The sequence below is a fragment of the Anolis sagrei genome, chromosome 5 (genome assembly GCF_037176765.1).
Source record: "Anolis sagrei isolate rAnoSag1 chromosome 5, rAnoSag1.mat, whole genome shotgun sequence".
NCBI lineage: Eukaryota > Metazoa > Chordata > Lepidosauria > Squamata > Dactyloidae > Anolis > Anolis sagrei.
This window is the reverse complement of record NC_090025.1, coordinates 28,889,306-28,915,888: the sequence shown is the minus strand read 5'-3', so window position 1 is coordinate 28,915,888 and position 26,583 is coordinate 28,889,306. Positions and strand designations below refer to the sequence as shown.

At 39.9% G+C, this 26,583-nt stretch overlaps 1 protein-coding gene across 2 annotated transcripts in view; it reads right to left on the bottom strand.

The window, feature by feature from the left end:
- Positions 1 to 8,182: 8,182 nt before the first annotated feature.
- Positions 8,183 to 26,583, bottom strand: part of TET2 (tet methylcytosine dioxygenase 2) — an 81,750-nt gene continuing 63,349 nt past the window's right edge. For both annotated transcript variants that reach the window (XM_060779142.2, XM_067468629.1), the window contains exons 5-10: positions 25,068 to 25,276; positions 23,874 to 24,024; positions 22,598 to 22,687; positions 21,187 to 21,324; positions 19,839 to 20,199; positions 8,183 to 16,671 (exon numbers count right to left, since the gene is read on the bottom strand). In XM_060779142.2, the coding sequence (XP_060635125.2) occupies positions 15,290 to 16,671; positions 19,839 to 20,199; positions 21,187 to 21,324; positions 22,598 to 22,687; positions 23,874 to 24,024; positions 25,068 to 25,276 (2,331 nt within the window). In that variant the 3' untranslated portion in view covers positions 8,183 to 15,289. The remainder of the gene's footprint in view (positions 16,672 to 19,838; positions 20,200 to 21,186; positions 21,325 to 22,597; positions 22,688 to 23,873; positions 24,025 to 25,067; positions 25,277 to 26,583) is intronic.

Genomic DNA, 26,583 nt, shown 5'->3' with positions numbered 1-26,583 from the left:
GCTGCTGAACTTTCTGACTGAAAGATTGGCAGTTCAAATTGGGGAGTGGGGTGAGCTCCTACTGTTAGTCACAGCTTTGGACAACCTAGCAGGTAACAATGCTCCATGCAGTCATGCTGGCCACATGACCTTGGTGGTGTCTATGGACAACATGGGCTCTTCGGCTTAGAAATGGAGATGAGCACCACCCTCCAGAGTCAGACATGATTAGACTTAATGTCACGGAAAAACTTTTACTTTTAAGAGGAAGGCAGTGGCAAATCCCAGAATCTTGGGTCCAGCACCCAAACCACTATGCCATGTCAACCCCTGCTCCAATCATAATTGGACCCTTTAAAATCCTTCTCAATTCCAGACTGAAATTCATTGCCATAGAACAAGTAGACCCTGAGAAGAAAAACACGTGCTGCTGGTTAAAAACCATAAACATTGAAGACTTTTGTTACAGCAAATATAATTAAACAGTTTTGTCCCTGTGTGAAGCTTTGTTTACATGGCCTAATGTTCAAAAGCATGTTCTTTACATAGATTTCTGGTTCATCTGAGATTAGAGAGTGATTCTAATAAGGACATGTTCCTAAAAAGACTTCAAGTAGTAAGAAACCTGCCTGCCTTCTTGTGTGGTCCTGATGGAAAGAAATTAAATGCATTTGATGTTAAATCAGCAGGAAAATCAGGCAGCCTTCCCACAAGTACTGTTCTGTGCATGATGGTTATTTGCAGAATTAAGTTGTAAATAAGGCAGGAAGTAGCAAGGAAGAACTAATTCTGTGCCCGTTCCTTCAAAAGCCAGATCTGCCCATGGTGGTACATGCATTAGTTACATCCCGTCTGGATTACTGTAATGCGCTCTACGTGGGAGTGCCTCTTCAGAGTGCTCGGAAACTTCAGCTGGTCCAAAGAGCTGCAGCCAGGTTGCTCACTGGGGCTGGCTATAGGGAGCGGACAACCCCCCTGTTGAAGCAGCTCCACTGGCTGCCCGACTGTTTCCGGGCACAGTTCAAAGTGCTGGTCATGACCTTTAAAGCCCTAGACGGTTCAGGTCCAGATTATTTGGACAACTCCATCCCTTTGTACAAGCACACCCGGATCCTGAGATCTTAAAGAGAAGCCCTTCTCTCAGTCCCACCTCCATCTCAGGCTCAATTGAGCTTGGGAGTGATCTTGGACTCATAGCTGAGCCTAGAACCCCAGATTTCAGCACTAGCCAGGGGAGCTTTTGCACAATTAAAGTTTGTGCGGCAGTTGCACCCATACCTTGAAAAGCTGGACTTGGCCATGTTGGTCCACACTCTTGTTACATCTCGAATAGACAACTGCAATGCACTCTATGTGGTGTTACCTTTGAAGACTGTTCAGAAGCTTCAAATAGTCCAATGGGTGGCAGCCAGATTCCTCATCGGAATGGCGTGCAGGGAGCACACAACTCCCTTGTTATGACAGCTCCACTGGCTGCCAGCCTGTTTCCAAGCACTATTCAAAGTGCTGGCTTTAGCCTATAAAGCCCTACACAGTTTCGGCCCAGCTTACCTGTCCGAACATATCTCCTTCTATGATTTACATTTTTGGTGACGTGTTGAATAAATCAGCAAAAAAGTAAATCCATTCAACAGAGTCAATACTTGGCCATAATCAAAAGGATTTTGATCAGTCTCCCTTCTGGAACAATGCATTATAAAGATAATTGGAAGTGAATTTCTAGAGGCAAAAAATATGCCATGCCCATTTTTAAAAGCATGTTACAGATCACAAACATGCAAACATGTACCTGCCATTACTATGAGCTTTAAATTTACAGAACTGTTGGAAGATATAATTTACCATGACAGCACTAGAGTTCCAAACCTCCATATAGTGTCAAACGCTCTGCTTCAATGTTTTCCCCAGAAAATATATTAAACCTCAGTGTTACCTACACTGCAAAATTCCTGATTTTTAAACTTCTTTTAATGTTTTTGGAACACTTTGTTGCACTTCAAGTAAAGAAAGCTTCAATTTATCATGAAATTGCTTTATCTGTGTGGTCAAAAATAAAATACACTTTTGATGGGACCACGTGCTTGCAATCTTAGAGCCGCCGCAAACTAGCCTCCTGCGGGAGCAAACTGTGCCAGCATGTCCATGACGTAATGAGACTCCGCCTCTCTCTCCGCCCCTTTCTCCGCCACTTTCTCTGTGCCAGCGTGGTTTTTCCTTTGCTAGGGCAGCATTGCCAGCATACTCTCATTGTTGACAGAATTCAACAACGAGAGTACACTGGCAATGCTGCCCTAGCAAAGGAAAAACCACTCTGGCACGGAGAAAGAGGTGGAGAAAGGGGCGGAGAGAGAGGCGGAGTCTCATGACATCATGGACATGCTGGCACAGTTTGCTCCCACAGGAGGCTAGTTTGCGGCGGCTCTAAGAAATGACTCAAGTTGGCTCTTTTGTTGTTGACAGTCCCCTCCTCCGCCCCAGTTGAATTTGCCTGTTGAGTGGGCAGTGACATCTTAAACATCATTTCCTTTTGTACTTTGATCTCTGGAAGGCATTGTGGAGATATTTAAATCAAAATAATTAAAAGCCCCACCCCTTTTGGTACTAATGTTGGAGAGTGGTCCCTGGTCCAAGGGGTCCCCAGACAAAGTTGGTCCTGGTCAAAGTTGGTCCTAGTCAAAGTGGGTCCTGGTCAAGTGGGTCATGGTCAAAGTGGGCCATGGTCAAAGTGGGCCATGGTCAAAGTGGGCTGCCCTGGTCAAAGTGGGCTGTGGTAAAGTGGGCCATGGTCAAAGTGGGCCCTGGCCAAGTGGTCCCTGGTCAAAGTGGGCCCTGGTCAAAGTAGCCCTGGTCAAAGTGGGCCCTGGTCAAGGTGGGCCCTGGTTAAAAAAAGGTTGTGAACCACTGCACTAACAGATTGAAAGGATGAGCTGCTGATTGACTATTCTGTGCTATAATCCTTTGACTTAAATTTTATTGCCAAAACAAGAAATCTCTCTCTATTAATGTATGTTTTGCCAGCAAAAAATTAATTTTGGAAACTTTACTACCAAATATGCCAAATGAAGGATGATAGCATTACTGAAAGTGAGGAATCAAATAATTTTCCGTCTAACATCATCCCTTCCAGGAGGGTAAAGGCAACACCTTTTCGTCTTCTCTTTATGGAAATGATTTCTCATGCACTTAGGGTCTGGCAGGCTTCAATGACAATTTTTTATTGACTGCAATATAACAAACCAATTCAAAAAAATCTGGCTTGGATTGTCAGCTAGGTGAAATAAAATGGCAGATGTGAGTGGAGATCATTGTGACTGAGAACTGAATACCTCAGGGTGCCCAATTATAACTGCAGCGAGAGGAAATTCAGAAAAGTAATTTTGGCTTCCTCTGTTGCTTTTATGTCAGCCCCCAAATGAGCAGCTACTCTGCTCCTTTCAGGTTTCACAGTGGAAAGAACATTAATGGCAACTCTGAGCAATTTTGGATTCTGGTGTCCATGAGGTCAAGAATCAATGCTTCTTCTCCTCACTGCTCCCCCCCCCCCTACTAAAACAAATTTACCATACCTGCTGTGCAGCTGTTCTCAGCTACACTTGCTCTGAAATGGAAAAAGATAAACGGCAAATAGTTGTATATACAAGTCATCCTCTTAGCCCCCCAGCTCACTAATGTATGTGAAGCACTTGAGAAACTAAGCTTTCCAGGCTTTGGTTCTGAAGGCAGCACAATGGGGACAAAACAGAAAAACGAGTCATTGGCACCTGATGTCAGTGAGGTAGTGAATCTTCTCTGGGATTTAGTCTGAGCATTTAAATTTACCAACCCCTTTCTCAAATATCAAGCTGCTAAACCCCTTCTCAAAATAGGTTCAAACTAAAACATATCAATTTGTTGTCCCACTTCTGCAATCTTTCCATCTCTCCATTAAGCATGGAATGAATGGCATTCAGAAAGTTGGAAACGTTTTATATAGTTTACCTTAGCATAAGTCTGCAAGCAGACCTACTGCACTATGCTAACCATGGAGGTTGCATGGAGTCAACACAGCAAACCTAGGAAGGGTATGTTGCATCATCATGTGATGTTGTTGCAAAGGGCCACTGCACTTATTTGAGGTGGGATCCACTATCAGCTTTCCATAAATGGAAGAGCTCTACTTTTTTCATGTCCTGCATGGGGAGCTGGAGTTGACAAAGGGCGCTCATCCGTGCTTTCTCTGGATTCGAACCTCTGACCTTCAGTCCTGCAGGCACAAGGATTTAACCCATTGTGCCACTGGGGGCTCCTCAGTGTGTGAATGGGAAGCTCATTCAGGTGGCACATAATGGGACTCTGAGAGTTTTCCACATTTCAGTATATTTGCAAGAAACCAAAAACAAAGGGAATCGCACATATCATCCTGGTAGGGTGGACGATTACTTGATTTGTAAATATCTGAGTCCCTGGTGGCACAGTGAGTTAAAGCACCGAGCTACTGAACTTTCTGACCGAAAGTCCGCAGGTCTGAATCCGGGGAGTGGAGTGAGCTCCCGCTGTTAGGCCCAGCTTCTGCCAAACTAGCAGTTTGAAAACATGCAAATCTGAGTAGATCAATAGGTACCACTCCGGTGGGAAGGTAATGGTGCTCCATGCAGTCATGCTGGCCACATGACCTTGGAGGTGTTTACAGACTCTTTGGCTTAGAAATGGAGATGAGCACCACCCTCCAGAGTCAGACCTGACTAGATTTAATGTCAGGGGGAAACATTCACCTTTTTAAATATCTGCACACATATTTGTTCTGTATGAGGAAGAATTCATGCATATGACTAATGTACATGTGAGTGTGCAATGTATCTGCTGCTGGAAGCCTGAATGCCACAGTCACAGTTGCTCCTAAACTCTTGTCTGGAGTTCAACAATTAGCCCCAACTAAAGCAGATCAATGTAAACTGTGGAAATTCAATAATTTAGTTGATTTGGTGATTCTGTTAGTGTTTTACTAGCTTCCACTTTAGGCTCAGCTCAGCTCTAGCTTCTATCCTAGGACCAGTGATTCTACTCCAGTTTCAATACAGGTTGACATGTCTGTACTTACTTGTGTACACCTTGAGTTATAGAAAGCTATTCACTTTGTTTTAGAGATGAGCCCTGTAATGTTGTGGTGGGCAACTTTGGTTTAGTCACTACCCTGTCCCTTCCATAATAACCATGGAGAACTATATACATAGCTACCCCCCAAACTCCTTATTTGGATATATTGGAAAGCTGGGAACTACTTTTATACACACAATTCCTTCTCAGGGCATGCTGTTCCTTCTATGGGAACTAGTTTTTTATGCATTATGAATTGTGTTATTCAGTGAGGGTTTAATTAAGGATCACCAGCTGGCATTGCAGAAAAGGAAAGCGTAGCAATTCAGCTACCTTGCAGACGTCTTAACTTTGGAGCTTCAGAATGTTCCTTATAATTTTCTTCATTCTTTTTTACCTGTTTTGGTATGAAAAATGCTTTAATTTCTCAACCATTTTGGTTGGATTTCCAGGGATTTTTAATATTGTGTTTTAAACAGGACAACAATTGTGTTACCAATTATTCAAAATGAAGATGTCACATTATAATCCTGGTAATGTAATTTTCAACCACTTTTTCTAATAAGTCCTAGAAAACTTGTCAGGAATTTTTTTTAAAATGTGCAATTTTCTCCCAGTACACAATATCTCAAAGGATTCTCAGGGAATTATTTTATGGGGGGTAAATGTGTTTTTGTTTTGTTTTACACAAAATTATTTTCTGCACAAAAATGGATTTCCTGTGCAGAAAACTGTATTTTTCCCCTCCACAAACCAATCCTTGCAGAACACTTTAGAACAGAGGTTCGCAACCTGTGGGTCCCCAGATGTTTTGGCCTTCAACTCCCAGAAATCCCAACAGTGGGTAAACTGGCTGGGATTTCTGGGAGTTGTAGGCCAAAACATCTGGAGGCCCACAGGTTGAGAACCTCTGGATTAGAATGTTTAGATACTTGAGGCTACTGCAGGGGAATATTCATTTTCTCTCATAGTGGGGGAAAACTATGTTTATTAATTGCCACCACCAAGAAAAACTAAATAATTAAGGATTTACATCCTAGCTCCAGATTTTTTTTTTTTACTTACAGAGTTTCTGTCACTTACACTGTTTCTGTGTTCAAGTTTTGTATAGAGGCAATGTCACCAGGCTTAGAGAATCTGCAATTTTGTCAACCTCTTTAGGGCTACATAGCATGCTGTTTGTCATGACACAGTAATGTTCTCTGGCAGCTACTGGAAACAGACTTGTGTCCAGTTCTGGGCACAACAACTCAAGGATTGTGCCAAGTTGAACATATCCAGACGAGTATGACTAAAATGATAAAAAGTCTGGAAACCATGCCCTCTGAGGAGCATTTTAGGGAGTTGGGTAAATCTAGCCTGGACAAGAGAAGTGTGAGAGGTGACATGATAGACATATTTCAATATTTGACAAGCTGTTCTATTAAAGATGGTTAAGCTTGTCGTTTGCTGCTTCAGAAAATAGGACATGGAGCAACTGATTCAAAGAACAGCAACTTAAATACAGTACTCTCTTATTCAACATAAACGGGCTGGTAGAACATTGGATAAGTGCAAATGTTGTATAATAAGGGGGGAATAAGGAAAAACCTATTCAATGTCAAATTACATTATGATTTTACAGATTAAGCGCCAAAATATCATGTTTTACAACAAATCAACAGAAAAGGCAGTTCAAGACATGGTAACGTTACGTAGTAATTACTGTATTTACAAATTTAGCACCAAAACATTGCAGTGTATTGAAACAGCAGTGGATCTGGGCAGGAGGCAGACTGTGTTGGATAATACAGAACGTTGGATGAGTGAAGGTTGGATAAGTGAGACTCTACTGCAGTAGGAAGAACTTCCAGATGGTAAGTGTTGGGGATTCCTCATCTTTGGAAGAGGAACGGGGAAGTGCTCGGGAAGTGGAGGAAGAAGAAGAATCAGATGATGAGGATTTGAAAGTGCCCACATTTCTAGAGAGACTAAAAGAGACAGAGCACAGATGCCGGTCAGCCAGAATAGCTGCTAAAAATGCTGAGCTAATTAGGAGAATTCCCCATACCTCCTGTGTGGAGAATTAAGGGCTATAAATCAGAGGCAGAAGCTTTCACTGGTAATAATGACCCTGATATTTCTGTTTTCACTCCAACGGAATCTGTTTTGTGTCTGCTGCTAATGACTTAGTTCATCGTCTGTTGTCTGATGGAAGACTGGTGTTTCGTTTGGGACTTCGTAAGAGACTTTAATTTGTGTCTGGATTAAGACTTCCTTGCTTTCTTTTGCACTTTTCAATTGCATTTGCTAATCCTTTGTGTTTGCTGAAGTAAAGCATTTCTCTTTTACTTTCAACATTGTCTAAAGGCTGTTTTTGAAGGGCAATTCAGGACAGTAAGAGCTATTCAACAGTGGCATACGCTGTCATTGAGAGTTGATGGAGTCTCCCTCTTTGGAAGTGTTTAAACAGAGATTAGATGTCCATCTGTTCATAGTATATTCCTACGTAGCAGGGGTTGCACTGGATGGGCCTTGTGTTCTCTTCCAACTCTATGATTCTATGACAAAATTTGATCCTGCAAGGCCACTTTCATGCTGTAATGATTTGGTTTGCATACCTTGGCAATGTATATGATCCTTCTTGATCTTTAGTGGATTGAATCAATCTAGGAAAGAGCACAATTCAAAGTGCTGGTCTTGGCCTATAAAGCCTATATGGTTCCGGCCCAGATTACCTGTCCAAACGTATCTCCCTCTATATCCCGCCTTGTGGTTTAAGATTGTCCAGGGAGGCCCTGCTCTTGGTCCTGCCAGCCTCGCAAGTGTGCTTGGTGGGGACAAAGGACAGGGCTTTCTCAGCAGTAGCCCCACATCTGTGGAACTTGCTCCCTAGTGAGATCAAGTCAGCCTCTTCCCTTCTGAGCTCCACCAATGATAGAACTGGGCCATGGCCATCAGAAAAGACTCCTTTTTCTGATGGTCTTTGGCGACCCCTCTGACATTCTCTCACAACCTCCCCAGGGGTCCCGATCCCCAGGCTGTGGAACGCTGATCTGGAGGATGTCCAAACCCAAATTATTATAAGATCTGAAATCACTGTTAGTGGATAGCAACTGAGACCAATAGACATGCCTTCACAAGACCAGCATAGAGTGCATTAAATAAATATAAATTTTATTAAAAACACCCACATTTCAGCGTTATCAGGAATGATATAATAAAACAGCTTTTCAAATAACCTGCATTCATTACATTACAATACTTACAGTATTTATAACTATTCTCAGATTTTTATGGACAAAAATCAAGGAAACCTTTGAAAAATGAGGGCAAGTAAAGTTTTTTTAAAAAACACGCAACCCAAACAGTAGAACATAAGCTTAGAAAATGCACACATTTTTCAAAAAGTTCATTATCTTAGTGTCAAACTGTTAAAGTTTCCTACACAAAAGTTAACCACTAGCTTTAAAAGTGAACTTGAACGCCGCTGTGCGCCAATCAAGATGAAAGAAAAAAATCATTCAAGTAAAGTTGACACCACTCAGAAGCATCTTCAAGTATGGCTATAGTCAACCTGATAATCCTATACAAGAAATTTCTCATGTCTGGTTTCCCTCACTCAATTCATTGTGAGGCGGGGTTATGTACATCAAAATCTTATTTACAAGACATCTTCCTCCCTCCCCATCCCAACTAAGCTTTCATCTGTTTGCAAACTATTTGGCAGTTGACAGCAGGTTGAATACAAAGACGCCATTCCGCCTGCAGGAGTGGACTCCTACTTGGAGAAGGGCAAAACATGGGCTAGAGAGCTGTGTGAGAAAAATGGACCTAAACCCAAACATAGTCCTTCACTCCTGCAACGTCCTGCCCAAGTGGAAGCCCTTGAAGCTGCTCTAGAACCTATCAATCATGCACAACTCACAAAAGTAACTTTTTGGACTGTCTTTCCCAGCATCCCCCAATGGATGATTCTATGCATAAACCCAATAGTTACTTTCCTAAGTTTACATTAGTTGTATAACCTCTCTTGCACAAATATGTGATGGGACAAATTTCCTATTTATTTCAGAGCTCTTTGGGAATCTATGGGCCCTTCCACATAGCCCTATATTCCAGAATATCAAGGCAGAAAATCCCACAATATCTGCTTTGAATTGGGTTATCTGAGTCCACACTCAGATAATTTGGGATTTTCTGAGTCCACACTCAGATAATGTGGGATTTTCCTTGATATTCTGGGATATAGGGCTGTGTTGAAGGGCCCTAACTCCAATTTGTGAAAACAAACAGCCCTCTTTTAAGCCAAGCAAGAAACAACCGATGTGAAGACTGGAATATAAAAGGAAATATTTGTTCTGGTTTAATGAATCCAACACATTAAGTGCCCCGAATCCAGCAGTGCCATCATGCCTGTGGAGCTCTGTGCAAGCAAAGGCTGCCTAATTCGGCTCCAAGGCCAGGAAGTATTTTATGCCCGTGAAGCCTTCCTAAAAACATAACAATCAGAAGGACTCTTACTTTTATCAGAGGCACTGATGGTATCTGCAATTCAATTTGGAAAAAAACGAAAGCTTCTGTTTTCATACAACACATTTGAAGAGCATGTATTTAGTGTTGGGGGACAGCTCCGGAAGCAATCTTGTATGAAACTGACTGATCAACAACATCAGCGATATCAAAAGATATTTGATTAAACAGAATTGTTATTGGGTTAGACTATTTTTGAAACAAGACCAAATTAAGGCATTGGACCTGTAAAGGTTGGGGTTTTTAATTAATACTGTGGGGGAATTTAATGTATACAATGAAAAAGAAATACAAGTGATTTCAGGGTAAGGGTTACGATATATTGCACAGGTATAAGGTTTGCAAGGGCCCCTTGGTGGCGCAGTGGGTTAAACCGCTGAGCTGCTGAACATGCTGACCGAAAGGTTGGTGGTTCAAATCTGGGGAGTGGGGTGACCTGCTGTTGTTAGCCCCAGCTCCTGCCAACCTAGCAGTTCGTAAACATGCAGTTGTGAGTACATCAATAGGCACTGCTCCAGCAGGAAGGTAATGGCACTCCATGCAGTCATGCCAGACACATGACCTTGGAGGTGTCTATAGACAGCGCTGGCTCTTCGGCTTAGAAATGGAGATGAGCACTACCCCCCACAGTTGGACACGACTAGACTTAATGTCAGGGGAAACTTTTACCTGTACTAGAAGGTTTGCATTTTTGTAATTTTTTGAAAAAATAAGGGAGCACTCTGAAGAGGAGCCTTACTGAGTCAGATCAACCATCTATCTTATTTTATACTGAGATCAACCAAATCTATGATTTTGACTAACACCATAATGAATCTGCTTGCTGTTTTATTTCATTGACTTTCAGTCTCCTCTAAAGGCATGTTTAAAGGGAACACACAAAGGAAAGAACTGCACACAGCCCTCTAGCAAATAAGTCAATTGCCAAATCTCCACCTTGACCATTTCCCTTTTGTCAGCTCAGTGCATTCTACTTTTCGATTTGTGTGAAACATACAAACAAAACAAAGCAAAACAAAACAAAACAAAAACCAGCCCCCCAACAGAGTCTAAATGTTAAAATGTTTCCATTCACATAAAAAGGAGCAAATGAATTTAGCAACAGAAACTTTTTTTTAGTTACCATCAATACATTTACACAAAAAATTAGAATGATAAAAAAGATTAGATCCTTGAAATCAATAAAATAAAAATTAAAAAAACCCTTGAGGTGAATATATTTATCAATTTACATAATACAATTTTACATATATACAGACGCGCGCGCACACACACTTCCTTTCTCTTCCTCACATATACATCGATGATATGTTGGCTTACTATGGAGAATATGAGCTGATATATCCCTGAATTTTGTAGGAAAAGAACATCAAAAGTCAAAGTTCAAGTTATACTTGCGATTACATCAAGTAGCGAGAAAAAAACCCATTTTTTCCAAAGATTGTGGGGGCAGAGAGTTAGGAGAAGATGGTATATAAGAATGTGATAACTCTCATTTTAATATCCTATTGCCAACTAGTGTTGAGGTATATGACAAGTAGGAACATTTTCAAACATTTAAATGTATTTTCTTAAGCTCACATTATATTTTTAATAGCAGGCTGAGTAGCACCATGATGTGAATTCAGCTCCAAACCCATGTCCCATATATAGATAGATAGATAGGTAATATATAATTATATATTTGTACAGTATTAAAATACTAAAGCATTGCATTAATTTTTTTGTTTACAAGTTAAGTTACTATACATCTCTTTTGCTTATGTTTTTATACAAATCACCAATTTAAAACCCACTACAGCAAGCCAGCTGCCTGTTTCAGAGCCTTTGTTTCACCAACAAAACCATACAGAATAACCCTGTGTTTACATGTCTTGATTTTTCTCAAATTTTCCTAGTAACGGGGGACACTTTTACTGAGCAGTAAAGTACGCTGTAACATAAATAACCTATCAAGCATGAAAGTAGTCTGACCAGATATTTGGAGAATTTTACAGATCCTTAAAAAGTAGCAGAAAAAAAACTGAACTACTCAATTGTCAAGTCTAATCTCGGCTGCCTATTACCTGTGGCTAAATTTATTTTCGAAGTACACCTTTTGAGGAATAAGCTTGTCATCATAATTGTACCAAAAATAAAAAATAAAAAACAAGCCCCATATATGTTCACAATATAATTGTGTAATATAAGCACCAGAATATGGGACTTGTGTATTAAACATATTCCTTTGTATCCAGTGAGCCCCATTTGACTTTGAGCAGCATAACAAAGAGATTTCTTTTGCTTTGTTGCCTACTAGATATATGAGTAACAGGTTTTACATTCTCAGGATGGTGAGAAACCAACAGCTAGGAAAAAAAGTTCAGCATTCTCCTTCTGAGTGCAAAATACTACCTACTTAAGACAAAAAAAGGGGGTGGGCTGCTAAAAAGATCTAGCTGCATGAGTAAAATAAGACATTTCAGCATCCCACTCCTGTTTGAGCTGCCAAAGTTTAGGTAGGCAAAGAGCTTTTGAAGCACCAATGAAAAGTATATTTTCCTAGCATGTATTATTATTTTTATTGGATTGCATGAATAAACTCTGAGAAGATCCAACAAAGCTATGCGTGGGCATTGGTAAATGGAAGGAACAAGTGCCAACAAAGAAAGTGAAACTCTCTGCCCCAGTATGGTGGAAGATCCTTCTTTGGAGGTTTTAAACAGAGGCTGGATGGCCATCTGTCAGGAGTGCTTTGAATGAAATTTTCCTGCTTCTTGGTAGGGGGGCGGACTGGATGGCCCAAAGGAGATTCCACCTCAACATTAGGAAAAAACTTCGTAACTGTGAGAACTGTTCAACAGTGGAACTCTCTGCCCTGGAGTATGGTGGGGGCTCCTTCTTCGGAAGCTTTTAAACAGAGGCTCGATGGCCACCTGACAGGGGTGCTTTGACTGCAATTTTCCTACTTCTTGGCAGGGAGTTGGACTGGATGGCCCAAAGGAGATTCGACCTGAACATTAGGAAAAAACTTCCTAACTGTGAGAGCTGTTCAGCAGTGGAACAGTCTGCCCTGGAGTATGGTGGGGGCTCCTTCTTCGGAGGCTTTTAAACAGAGGCTCAATGGCCATCTGACAGGGGTCAGTCTGACAGGGGTGCTTTGACTGCAATTTTCCTACTTCTTGGCAGGGAGTTGGACTGGATGGCTCACAAAGTCTCTTCCAACTCTATGATTCTATGATCTTATGAAAGGAGTAGCAGTTCAGAGTACTGAACTAGGACCCTGAAAACTTGGGTTTCAAATCCCTGCTCATCCATGGAAATCCACTGGGTATCCTTGGGCAAATCAGACTTTCTCAGTCTCAGAGGAAAGTAAAGGCAAACCTCCTCTAACAAATCTTGCCCAAGGAATTCCCTGTGTAAGTTTGCATTAGGGGCACCACAAGTCAGAAATGACTTGAAGACACACAACAATATTTCAGAAAAGAGAATGAAAGTTGTTCACATGGTCTTTGGCTCTCCTTGAACTTTTCATATTTTCCCTGACCTCAGTACTAGATTTGCAGGAACCAATCACATACTACTCTTGTTTGGAAACAGCTTTGCTGAAACTGGAACAACCGAAATCCTGCCAACATCCTAGTTTTTAAGAGGCTTCGGAAGTGTATTAGTTAATATCTTATGGCCCTATCTGAACTGATTATTTAATGCAGTTTGAGGGTAACTGCTATGAACACTCACAAAAGTATGTGAAAGGAAGACCTGAATGTACATCAGTGCTCTATAGTTTAGCAGTGTTCTGTACTACCCCTCTATTCTGCATTGGCCAGACTGCACCTAGAATACTGTGTCCAATTCTGGGCACTACAACAAAAGGAAGATGTTGACAAGCTGGAATGTGAGGAGGGTGACTAAAATGATCAAGGCTCTGGTGAACAAGCCCTATGAGGAATGGCTTAATGAGCTGAGCATGTTTAGCCTGCAGAAGAGAAGGCTGAGAGGAGACATGATGAGGGCCATGTATAAATATGTGAGGGAGCAAGCTTGTTTTCTGCTTCCCTGGAGACTAGGATGTGGAACAATGGCTTCAAATTACAGGAAAGAAGATTCCACCTGAACATTAGAAAGAACTTCCTAACTGTGAGAGTTGTTCAGAAGTGGAACTCTCTGCCCTGGAGTGTGGTAGAGGCTCCTTCTTTGGAGGCTTTTAAACAGATGCTGGATGGCCATCTGTCAGGGGTGCTTTGAATGCAATTTTTCTGCTTCTTGGTAGGGAGTTGGGCTGTATGGCCCAATCTATGATTCTATGATGCTATAATCTCCATCTATTTGGGCCTCAAACTGGTTCCAGGATTTCCTATGCAACTTTCTTCAATATTGGTCTGAAACTGTATTGAATTCTGCTTTTCAGTGGGTCTTCACTTCTTTCCTAATTGATGTCACCACAAAAAAAAAAGATGCAATGATCCACTTTGCATTTCAAACTAAGCAGGGTTGATATTTACAACCAAACTTGGAAAATAAAAATTATTTTAAATTATGGTTTGTTAACAAACCAGGATTATACTTTGTATTTTAATTGCAGCTTGTTTGCCAATCACAAGATAAACTAATATTTTTTTCTCCCATTTGGATAAATTCTGGTAAACCTAAAACAGGTGACAAATATTTGACACCTTCTAATAGTACTGATAAATTATGGCACAATTATGTCCAAATGAGCACCTAGACAACTTAGCTTAGATGACAACTCCTAATTTTTTTCAGTTGGGGCATTCTGGAAGACATAAGTAATTTTTTAAAAAAAATTCTGGTCTGAACATACTTTTGTCTGCACATACGATGAAAAGCATTTGAATTTGTGCAAACGGTTGTTATGTAAAGTTTAGGCTGACCATTAGCTTTACATACAATCATTTCATTGCCCATGGATAGCTTCGTTAGATCATGATTCATCTCATTTCTCGAATTTTTAATTCATAATTCATCTAATTACCTGGATTTTTTAAAAAAAGAATAGAGCTAAACTGGATACAAATGCAAAATTAAAAAGTTCCTGTTCAAGGAGAGAAGAATATACTTTTAACTTAATCATTGTTAACGAAAGACATTAAAACTGTTAGACACCATTCTTATATATAGCACCATGTTTTAGAATAGCCAAACAAATTCAGTGTTTTTGTTTGTATACCTTGTTATCTATATAGCTATCCCAATTAATAAAAATCAAGTCAATATTAAGCTTACAGTTGAAAAAGAACCCCTGCATGATAAAAAGCAGTATTTCTTGTATTTCAGCACAGTACAGATTCAGCACCTGGTGGAATTTTAAAATTTCTGCTACTGAAATACTACAGTATTTTTTACTTTATAAAACAAACAAACCATTGTAACTGTACTTCCTTTCATTAAAAATGGTCAGTGATGCATTTTACGAATATGGATTCTCTCTTCCAGTAGTTGAGCCAGTGTTTCAGTGTTAACTGCTGACTATCACTTAATTTATTAATTTTGCATAGGGTGCTTTGGTTTGAATTCTCAGCATGTGATTTTCTGCAACTTACCAAATGAATGCAATGGTAGCATCACCGCTTATGCTGGTATGAGGAAGTTTTCCCATCAACCAGTTAAAAACCAAAATACTGTCTCTTGCCCTTTCCCTGCCCACAGCCTAGAAAGAATGATCACCGTATTGACATTTAAAAACTAAAGTAAACAGATGAGGTAATGAACAGAGATTTGACTTCTATATATATCGGTTGTAAGGCCCTGTAACCCGTGTAAAGGCATATGGAGATGTGGTAACTGTGGAGTTTGTGGTGAGCGACATCGTCCTTTGTGCAAGAGACTTGATGAAGCGCATGTAGGTGGGTTCCAAGTTCTCATTCAGTTCAACAGGCTCCCGCTTTACTTTTTTACCATGCACTTTCTGAGGCACATAATCTGGACCATACCTTTCACAGTCCTCCTCCTTTTCTCTAGCCTTCTCAGCCATTTTGGCCTCCCATAAAGCTAGACCATGCTTCGGCTCATTCATACTTTTGTGCTGGTAGAAGACAAGCGATATCCTTGTGGGGTGGTTCCTGTTAGGATTTTTCAGTGGGGTTGTTGCATGGAGTTCACGTTTCGCACACTCTATGAGAATTGACCCATGAGAAGGGGCAACTGCCACACCTCCAATATCAGGATCCAGGAAGCTCTGTTCATTGTCTGACCAAACATCATCAGGATCCTCTGGCTGGTTGAGCACCTCAGTTTTATTTACACCCTCCTGGGAAGCAGTTCTATTAGGATTAAGATCTGGAAGCATATTTGACAACCCATTCGTTGTTTGACTATCCTTATTTTGGAGATGGAGTGAATGAGGAGGACCACTGAACATACCTGCAGTAGATTGGTAGTCATGGGCTAGGTGTGGAGGGGGATATAGATGGTCACTGTTTTTATTTATGTAGTCCATGCCTGGATTATTTAGACTAGATTTCAGTCTGGAGGCAATGTCCATAAAAGGGTCCTCAGCCTCATGTGTGGAGTAAGGAGGAAAAGAACCTGCATGCTGAACATTTGGCCTAATGGTGCAACTGTTGAATGCATCTACCTGCACATTTTGGTTTCCGTAATTCAAGTACCTGGGCCCAAAATTCTGGCTATTTCCAAACCTATGCTGATATAATGTATGAATTGGAGGTAGACTTAGTTTAGATAGAGAATCTTGGCTCTGATATCTAAACAAGTCCATATGCTGAGGCTGAGAAGAATAGGAACTGTAGTAGGAAGAACAATTGTCCATAGGCAGATTTCCATTGCATTGGTAATGGGGATATTGGCTATTTTGACCCAAGTGTACAGAGTAAGGATTCACAAGACCGGAAGAATTTAAATAAGCTCCTGTAGGCTGTGAAGATGTTGGATAGATATTCATGGGGTTCGACCCTCTGTAAGATTCTGGAGCATGTGAAGAGTTTGAATATGGATTGGCTGGATTAGGGAGACCCATGTAGAGGTTTGTAGAACCTGAAGCGGAGTATGCGTTGATGTGGTTTGTCTGAGATTTAGCAGGAAGGGCATGGTATGGATGTTGATACAACTGCTGCTGTGAGATGGCTGGTCCTGAAAGTCGTAATAGATCTGAGGACACAACAAAGAAACATAGGAAAGAAACAGCATTAGGGGAAAGGGGATCAAGATTACATATATTGAATGCATGTTTATATGTCTAGAAAAAAGTCCTAGTGTTCAAACTCCTTTGAAGGTATCTGCACTAATGAATTGGTGCTTCTTGCCTTCTAAAAACCAGATAAACTGCCACCACTGTGTGGAAGATTATGGATGAGATAATAGTTTTCCTTCATTGACCTATGTTTAGGATTGCTCTGGTCTTTGCTTCTTATATTTGTAATAGATCAGGGAAAGGATGACCTCTCAACTCTTTTTAAGGCTTTAAGGGCTTAAGGTGACTACAATAGCATCAGAGAAAAGTTACTGAGTAAACAGAGTTCTTCTCACATGCCTCTACATCAGTGGTTCCCAAACTTTTTTGACCAAGGACCTCTTTGACCAGGGATCACTTTTCAACATTAGTACCAAAAAGGTTACGAATCGGTTTTTGGTCAACTTTAGATTTGGCCACCCAGTAGTCGCCATCTACTCACCCACAGAAAACCACTATAAGAGGATTTTGTGAGACCAGTTGTTCTTTTTGCAACAGTATTGCAATGGTGTAATAACGGCGAGGCTGCAGATTATATTTTAGTTCTTGTGGACCACTGGTGGTCCAAGGACCACAGGTGGGGAACCACTGCTCTACATGCAACCCAATGTAATTTGTGTAATGTAAATGGAACACAACCATCAAAATTCTCTCCTGTTCTCGCCCAAGGAAGCTGCTAATTTCATATTTACAATTTGCCTTCTCATAGTAAGAAAGTAGGCAAGAAAAGATTGAATATACATTTTTGTCTTAAGAAGAAAAAGTCTTATGACATTTTGAAAACTAATAAATGTCATTTGGAATACACAGCCATATAATCTGATGGCACCAGATCTTGTCTGATTTTGGAAGCTAAACAGTGGCAGTTCTGGCTAGAACCTGGATGGAAGACTGCCAATGAATGCCAGGTGTTTTGGGTTATGTTTCAGAGGAAAGAACTAAATATTCCTTCCTGATGAAAATACTCTATGAAAAACATTGGGTCACCATCAATTGACAGGCAACTTGTGAAGTCACAGACACATGCACACATTCATAGTCTGCAGCCCATTTGTCACAAAAGTTGTTATGATGCAGGAAGACCCTTTATTTTTTTCTACCACATGGCAAGCCCATTTCTTCCCACCTCAAAATATTTCTTTATATTATATATTTTCATCTATAAAGGCTTCTGCATATGAATTTCTTAATCCCAAACATGGCGTGGAGCTATATGTGCGAAAATTGGAGATCAAATACAGTACCAAATGCTGAACAAGGAATGATGCCTGTGAAAATGGGGTCATTCAGATGAAAGCATAAGGGTTAAACTGGATGTGATGGTAAATATACTATCTCAGGCTCCTCCATCCTTTCACATTAAGTGCACTTTATAAAATGCAAAGGATGCCCTCTGGAAACCTGAGCATGGTTGAGAATGGTTTAGAGAGTGGAAGTTAAAACCTTTCCCCTGCCTGTAATGATGCTGAAAATCTGCCTCTCCCCACTGGTATTTGGACTGAGGAGAAAACTCTCACTAGCATTTAATAATATATTTGATGAGAAAACAGCAGTGGAACCAATGGGACTTTCCCTCATCTGAATCCATTTTCAGCATGGGATTGAATTTGTTGTTTGTGCCTCCAAGTCATTTGCAACTTATGGTGACCCTGAGGCAAACCTATCGTTGGATTTTCTGGGGAAGATTTGTTGCTTTTGCCTTCCTCCAAAGCTGGAGAGGGTAACTTTAATCTCATTTATAAATATGTAAGAATTCATTCTAAAACTTTAAATGAGCTTGGCGAACTGACATGGAGTTCAGCATGGAATGCAAGCCCTCTTGCAGTTTTTAGTCAGGTTGTGATTTCCCCAGATGTTTTTAAACAGTATCCTCTATGTGGTGTTGAAGGCTTTCATTGCCAAAATCACTGGGTTGCTGTGAGGCCTTTCAATGCTAATGAAGGTGGCCAATTGCAACATTCACACTTGCCTCAAACAGACAAGAGTTCTTTCTCTCACTCTGGACATTCCACAGTTATATAAAATTCAACTGCCTCGTTTCCAACAGATCTCACAACCTGTCAGGATGACTGCCATAGAGAATACTTCTGGAACATGGCCACACAGCCCGGAAAACTCATATCAACCCAGTATCATCCATCTTAGCTCACTATTGACTACCCTGGCTAAATCTGAATGACAGTAGTAGTCCAATCACATCTAGAGGGGCATAAGTTGACCACCAATGTCATAAACAAGCAAGCAAGCAAACCAAACACACAAAATCACTAAAGATGTTCTCAAATTGTTTATGGATGTAGAAAAGTCTCAGGCTCCCAAAAACTGAATGGTTGTGTCTGAGCATGACTTTCCACTTTCCCCCCATCCCAGACAATACATGATGCAAATAATAGATTCTGGCTGACCAGCACCCCAAATTTACTGCCGAAGTTGCTAGCCTTTGTGCAGCAGCAATAAATAGCTTGTTGGCACAAGTTGCTATCACAGTCTTAGAAGGTTTTAATACCTATTTTGGTTTTTACCTTTGTCATCTAAGTATTCAAATGTTTAATACTATCATATTCAATACTGGCTTTTAATTCCGCTTTTAACAAGGTTTCCTAATGCAGTAGAGCCTCATTTATCCAACTTTCACTCATCCAACGTTCTGTAAATGCAGTTTGCCTCCCACCCGGATTTACAGCTGTTTCAATACACATTGCAATGTTTTGGTGCTAAATTCATAAATACAATAATTACTACATAACATTACCGTGTATTGAACTGCTTTTTCTGTTGATTTTTTTTGCAAAACATAATGTTTTGGGGCTTAATTTGTAAAATCATAACATAATTTGATGTTTAATTGGCTTTTCCTTAATCCCTCCTTATTCTCCAACATTTTTGCTTATCCAACGTTCTGCCCGCCCGTTTATGTTGGATAAGCGAGACTCTACTGTACCTAAATGTAGGTCATGTTCCTACTTCGATGTTTGTTCTTCTTTTTCTTGCTTTTGGTGCTGGTTATTGACAATAATAGTAATAATAATACACTCATAGATGTGGCAGAACTCTGACATTCATATACACTTATTTTAAGTCATACCTGCTAACTGTTTTGCATGACCTGATTGCTCTGTGTTGGCCTGTTTTGAACGTGCAGTTGCTGCTTTTTCCTTGTCATGTTTGCTGGACCCATTCTCCATAGCAGCCAGTTTCTCACTTGCTGCTTTCCTGGCTTCCAGCTTTTTTTGCCGACAAGTCTTAACCGGTTCAGCCAGCATCCTAACTTTTCGCCGAAAACAACTGAGGACCTGGATGCTACCATTCCGCTTTTTCTCCTCTTGTCCTTCTGTGCTTCCAAATTCATCTATATGGGAGATTTTGTACAAAGGGAGCACATGCAGTTGTTCATCTTCTGGCGTTTGACCAATTTCACGATTGTCTTCTCTGGTTAGTGTGCATACCTGTTAAAATAATGGGTTGGAATGACCTCTTAAAATGACAGAACACAGAGTGGTGATGTTTGGCTGAACATAATGTTGCTTCCACTGTAGAAGCACTTCATGCAAACCTACCAGAAATGTAGAAACAAAGCTAAGAAGTGCATGTCTTTGTGACTAAGCTTGAATATAAATGTATACTGTTAACTTTGTACTTATGTGTTTTATTTTACCAGATTTCCTGATTTACATGCAAATTAATCCTACCATTTAATGAGTTTATTATTTTCAGAATGTTTTAAAACCACCACCGAAAGTCCCTTTGATTTTTAACCTTTTAGAATAACGTGTCATTTTCTCTGCTAACAGATGAGAATGCTGGGGACTTCAAAACTACATTTTTCAGGATTCTGATTTTTTTTATCATGTCAGAAGCGAATTGTAGTCATTTCTGGTGTAAGAGAATTGGCCGTCTGCAAGGACATTACCCAGGGGATGCCCAGATGTGTTACCATCCTATGGGAGGCATTTCTCATGTTCCCACATGGGAAGCTGGGGCTGACAGACAGGAGCTCACTCCGTCTTGTGGATTCGAACCACCGACCTTCAGGTCTTCAGGTCAGCAGTTCAGCTGGCACTAAAGTTTAACCCATTGCGCCACTGCGGCTCCTAAGGACTCTGATAAAGACATCAGATTAGGCACAGCAATATTAGGTCCTGCAATCCATAAACTAGTCATAGCAATACCTCTTTTCAGACTTGCATTATATTATTTCAGTACATAATAAAGGCAACAAGGTCACGAGCATAGAATGCTGCAAATCCCTATTTTCTTTTAATTAAAAGTCTGGAAGGTTTTTATTACCCTTCATATAAACATTTCACTGCTTTCTCCCTCCTTCAACAACCATCATGTGCTAATTTAATAGAAATACAGATTATGAAAAAATAATGACAGTAACTGAGGAATTTAGTTCTGCATGAGTTCAGCTTCATGCATCACTGACTTACCAATGTACTGCCATTCTGCATATTATGCAAGTCCCTGTGAGCATGAGCACAAAAATCCAGACAGGCAGTGACCCCGGAGAATGGGCGACCGTCTTTTAAACCCAGCCGACACTCAGGTGCCCTGTGTTCATATTCAATCTGTAAATAAGATATACTTCATATTACTATTATCAAAGTATTTGTCTCAATTCTACACACAATTCTTCATATTTAAAATCTAACTTAGGTTTAACTCTGTTTCCATGTTGAGTTTAGGGGCCAGGAAAATAGTATGGCTTTGTTCCATCCTTGCTCCCAGCTTCCATTGCACACAGATATTTTATACAATAGTAGCAAACATATTTTGTGAACACTTATGTATCCAAAATAATAATATTGACAAGAAGTAAAATACTACTATGGATAAAGAAATCACATGTTTGCAGAAGAACAATTTTTCTAAAAGGAAATCCCCCAAGGGAAGACATCACCAAAGAATATGAACTTAGGAAGCTCAGCAGAGAAGTAATGCTGGGGTGGTGTTCAAGGTATATCTGCACTACAGAGTGATAGCAATCTGACACTATTTTAACTGTTGTCGCTCCATTCTAGGCACCATATATACTCAAGTATAAGCTGACCTAAATATAAGCAGGGGCACCTAATTTTACCACAAACACTGGGAAAAATTATTGACTTGAGCAATAAGTGGGACGTGGGAAATACAGCAGTTACAGGTAAATTTCAAAAATAAAAATAAAAATAGATACCAATAAAATTATATTAGTTGAGGCATCAGTAGGTTAAATGTTTTTGAATATTTAATATTTTGAATATTAAAACTGTAATTTAAGATAAGACCATCCAATTCTGATTCTCAAGATATCCTGAGAAATAGGATAAAGAATTAAAATCAAGGCAACATGAGAAGGATTAGAGCACCAGAGAGCCCTCAGAAATCCCATCCTGGGAATACTGACACAAAATTCAGAATAATAAAAAAAAAGCTCCTGGAGACAACAGCAAAGAGGTCTCCTAATAATCATTTTAACATAATTTATTAATTGTTTGGTCCACATTATCAAAAGTATTTTTCACATTCCATTCTTTAGCCAGAAATAAATTTGCAAAGCATGACAATTCTGATCTGCATTGGCAATAGTGTTTACTGATTTTAGGGGCACCCACTCTTTTCACAATTTGATCATCCTGCTTGCCATTCTTACCATGTTGAGAGAGGAGCTCAATTCTGATGAAAGAGATGGCCTTCTCAAACTAAATAGTGAACAACATGTAAAAGTACACTAAAAAAATTTCTTTTTAAAATTCTTACAAAGAACTGTCCAAAATATTTCTTATTAATATAATGAGACTTCTACGCACATAGTGTACTTCTGTGTTACTGGCTGAATTCCTCATTTTGTTTACCTACCTGGTTGTTGTAAGCATCGGGTGCTAGTTTTTTGTAAGTAGGAGCCATTAGTGTTGATAGTGTTTGAAGACTGGATTCTAGTTTTTCTTCCTGTTTTTAGAAAAAAGATAACATGTAACTTCACTGATTTTAGGTAGGTAAAGATTAAGTCCAGTCATGTCCTACTCTGGAGGTTGATGCTCATCTCCATTTCTAAGCTGAAGAACCGGTGTTGTCCATAGACACCTTCAAGGTCATGTGGCTGGCATGACTGCATGAAGTGCCATTACCTTCCTGTCGGAGCAGTACCTAGTGATCTACTCACATTTGCATGTTTTTGAACTGCTAGGTTGGCAGAAGCTGTGGCTAACAGCGGGAGCTCACACTGCCCCCTGGATTCAATCTTTCGGTAAGCAAGTTCATCAGCTCAGTGGTTTAACCCACTGTGCCACCGGGGGTTCAAAAAAAAAAAGACCACTGTGCTGGCACAGCAGTGCCAGGAGATTTGATTTCTTTTCTTGCACTGTTAGTTTGTTTGAATTCATTGTTTAGTTTGAAGAAAGTGCATTACAATGTAGATGCACCCATAGTTGATCACGAAAAGAAATCTAAAATCAGTGGGTGAAAATTGTAGAGAGTTAGACTTTCATATAAAATCCTGATACATTTCTGCTTGTAGAACATATAGATTCAATGTACTGTTTTATTTAAATTCTAGTAAGCTGCCTAAATACCCAAAAGGCACTAGATCTCATCTGATCTTGAAAGCTAAGAATGGTCAGCCCTGGTTAATACTTGGGTGGGCGATTGTCAGCCAATACCATGTGCTGTGGGCTGTATTTCAGGGGAAGGAACTGTTAAAACCACTTCTGAATATCCATTACCTAAGAGGACCTTATGGAATTAATGGGTTCACCATAAGTCAATGGGTGACTTGAAGGCACATACTCACGCACAAACTACTGAAAAGAAGAACAAGTTTCAAAATGCATATGAAGACATATCAAGAACTGAAATAAAATACAGTTAAATGTGTGGAGACCTGGGAAAAAACTGAGATGAGACCTTGGAAAAGTTCCTTTTTAGATGACACCTCCCAGAACTTTGAGCCAACCTGGTTGACAACCACGTTATTTTGGAGAATCAGTAAGGTTTAGTCCAAAAAATAATGCTTCTAAGTTCTGTTTGGGACAAATACTGGCATCATTTTAATGTCTTATCATCACTGTTCCTTGTCCTCCAGATAATGCAAAATGCCCCACAGAATGCAGAACATGTCATTTTAATTTGTCCCTACCTCTTTTGGATCATCTCCTAATAGTTTAAACTTTCTTGGGATCTTGCTTCTGGCAAATTTACATCCGTTGTAGTACATACTCCATGAACAACCAAAAGAAAAAGATGCACCACAACTCTCAGAGTCCAGGCCTTGGCATGCACAAGTTCGTCTAAGAAAGAAAAATAAAAAGAAATACAATTCTAGCAGCTCAGCAAACACAGGATGTAGGGCAGCGAAATGCCCATGCCTACAAAATTACACATTAGGAGGTTTTTCCAAATGATCTCACTAGATTCAATAATATTGAATGTATAACATTATCTTTAAACATAAGAAGTTGAGATGATTTCCTGAACTATAATTGTCATAAAAATAAGTCAAAGTAACTCTTCCTGCCTTCCACATGAAACAATTAGCACACACTTAACTAAGTTAGCTAGGAAAAAGGATCACCCTCACACTTGAGAAAAAAATCCATTTAAAATCTGGTTTCTGCCTCCTGAAGCATTCTGGGGTTTGTAGTTTAGCCAGGAGTCTTTAACAGCCTCACTAAATAACAAATCCTAGAATTCTGCAGGAGGGAGAAACTGGATTTTAAGTGGGTGACTCGGAAGGCACTGAGCAGACTGCACTCTGGCACCACGAGATACAGAGCCAACCTTAAGAAATGGGGCTACAAAGTGGAGTCCATGACATGCACGTGTGGAGAAGAGCAAACCACAGACCACCTATTATGATGCAGTCTGAGCCCCGCCACATGCACAATGGAGGACCTTCTTATAGCAACACTAGAGGCACTCCAAGTGGCCATCTACTGGTCAAAGCACATTTAATAGAATGCCAAGTTTTCAAACTATGTATTTTTTTTTTGTTTTTATTATTTTAAAAATAATACAACTGTTTTGTTCACTCATGATATGATAAATAAATAGCTTCTGATTTGTAGTAATGGAATCCTTGTGTTGCTTGATGATATTGCTTCAAATTATTGGCATGAAAATGGAATAAAAACAGTCTTAATATTTAATTCATTGAACCAGCAGAACTTTGGGGGAAAAGGTTGAAGAGGCATACAGCTCTCCTTTCAGCCTTCCTCTCAGCAGTTGACAAATCCAACAAATACTAAGTTAGTAGGCTCAGCTTCAATAGTGCATGAAGTATCTATCTTGTCTACTCTCCACTTGCAGGGAAAGAAGTCCATGTGTTACTTACTCTTCGTTGAGAGCACACCGGCGGTTTGTAAGTGTGCCATACTTCCTTAAAGTCTCAGAGAGATCGGAATACAGCTTGTCTGCTAGGCTCTGAGGGATTCCTTCCCACACCAAGATGAGCACAACGATCACTGCTGTTTCACAGCTGTGACCTGCACGTTCTCGCACCAAACACAGGAGTTTTTCTTCAGTGCTACTTCTACGAATCACCTGCACATGCAGTCCAAAACACCCCACCCAAAAAGAAATGGTTGCTTTTAGTAAGGTGGAAAACAAAATAGTCTCAGCTTTAAAATAATTTACAACAACACTCTGGTTCAGTCTTCTTTTAGCACAAATTATTGTGTTTTGTAGAGTAAAATTTTGCATCCAATGGCTCTTTAACATCTCCAGGGAATGATGTTTTCACACCAAAGGACCCAAAAGACCTCTGCTTGAGTCCTCTCAGGGCTGCTGCCAATAAGAATAGAGGAACAATACGTAAAAAGATAGTCTGACTCATTATGTGGCAATATCATATATTAAGCTATACACCAATAGATAAAAGCCAATAAAATAATGGGCTGAATTTTTTATAATTTAATATGCACGACATGTGCTGCCTACTTACAGCTGGCCTCTGAATATGTTTTTGACAGTAGGTATTAAATTGTGATAATAGTTTTTACTGTATCCAAAAGCTACTTGAGGGCTTATGGGAAAGGGATGCAAAGAATTACTATGGGAGTTTATGACCAAATAAATACAGAACATTTAATGAGTCTGGAAGGCTTTTTGGTGATGCTCATTTTCAAAAGCACGGCAGTTTTACTTATTAATTTTGCTTTTTTGATATAACACTACTAAGTTCCTTCTCCTGCAAAATCTTGCAAGACTCGGCTGTCATTAATTGTGGGATGCGTTTTACACTTCAGTTATTTTAAACTCGACCTCTAAACTTATCATATTCCCTTTAACAGTGATTCTCAACCTGTGGGTCCCCAGGTGTTTTGGCCTACAACTCCCAGAAATCCCAGCTGGTTTACTAGCTGTTTGGATTTCTGGAAGCTGAAGGCCAAAACATCTGGGGACCCACAGGTTGAGAACCACTGCTTTAGAATCTATTTTAAACCAAATAAATAAAACAGAATGTGTAAATTGACTTTCATTCTGGCAGATTTTGTTTTCATCTGGTGGACAAAAAGTTTTTCCATCAAGCATGGAGAACCTCTTTCTGACCTAGTGCTGAATTCAGTTTCAGAAGTTATTAGGGAGCTACATTCCAGTGTCAAAGACAGAAAAGAATACCAGTATGTTTAGCTGAAAAGTACAGAAACTTCTTCAGAAATTACATATTCTCTGCCAAGAAAGATGCATGTGATTTCACTAAAGAGAAATACATCCTGTATCCCATGAGGAGTTACTTTACTGCTGCTGATAAGAGTCTAAATTCTACTGTCTTTTGTCTTGGTTCTCACATGACCAAAAATATGAAAGTGGCTTTTGCATGCATTGATATTCCTGTAGACAACTGAACT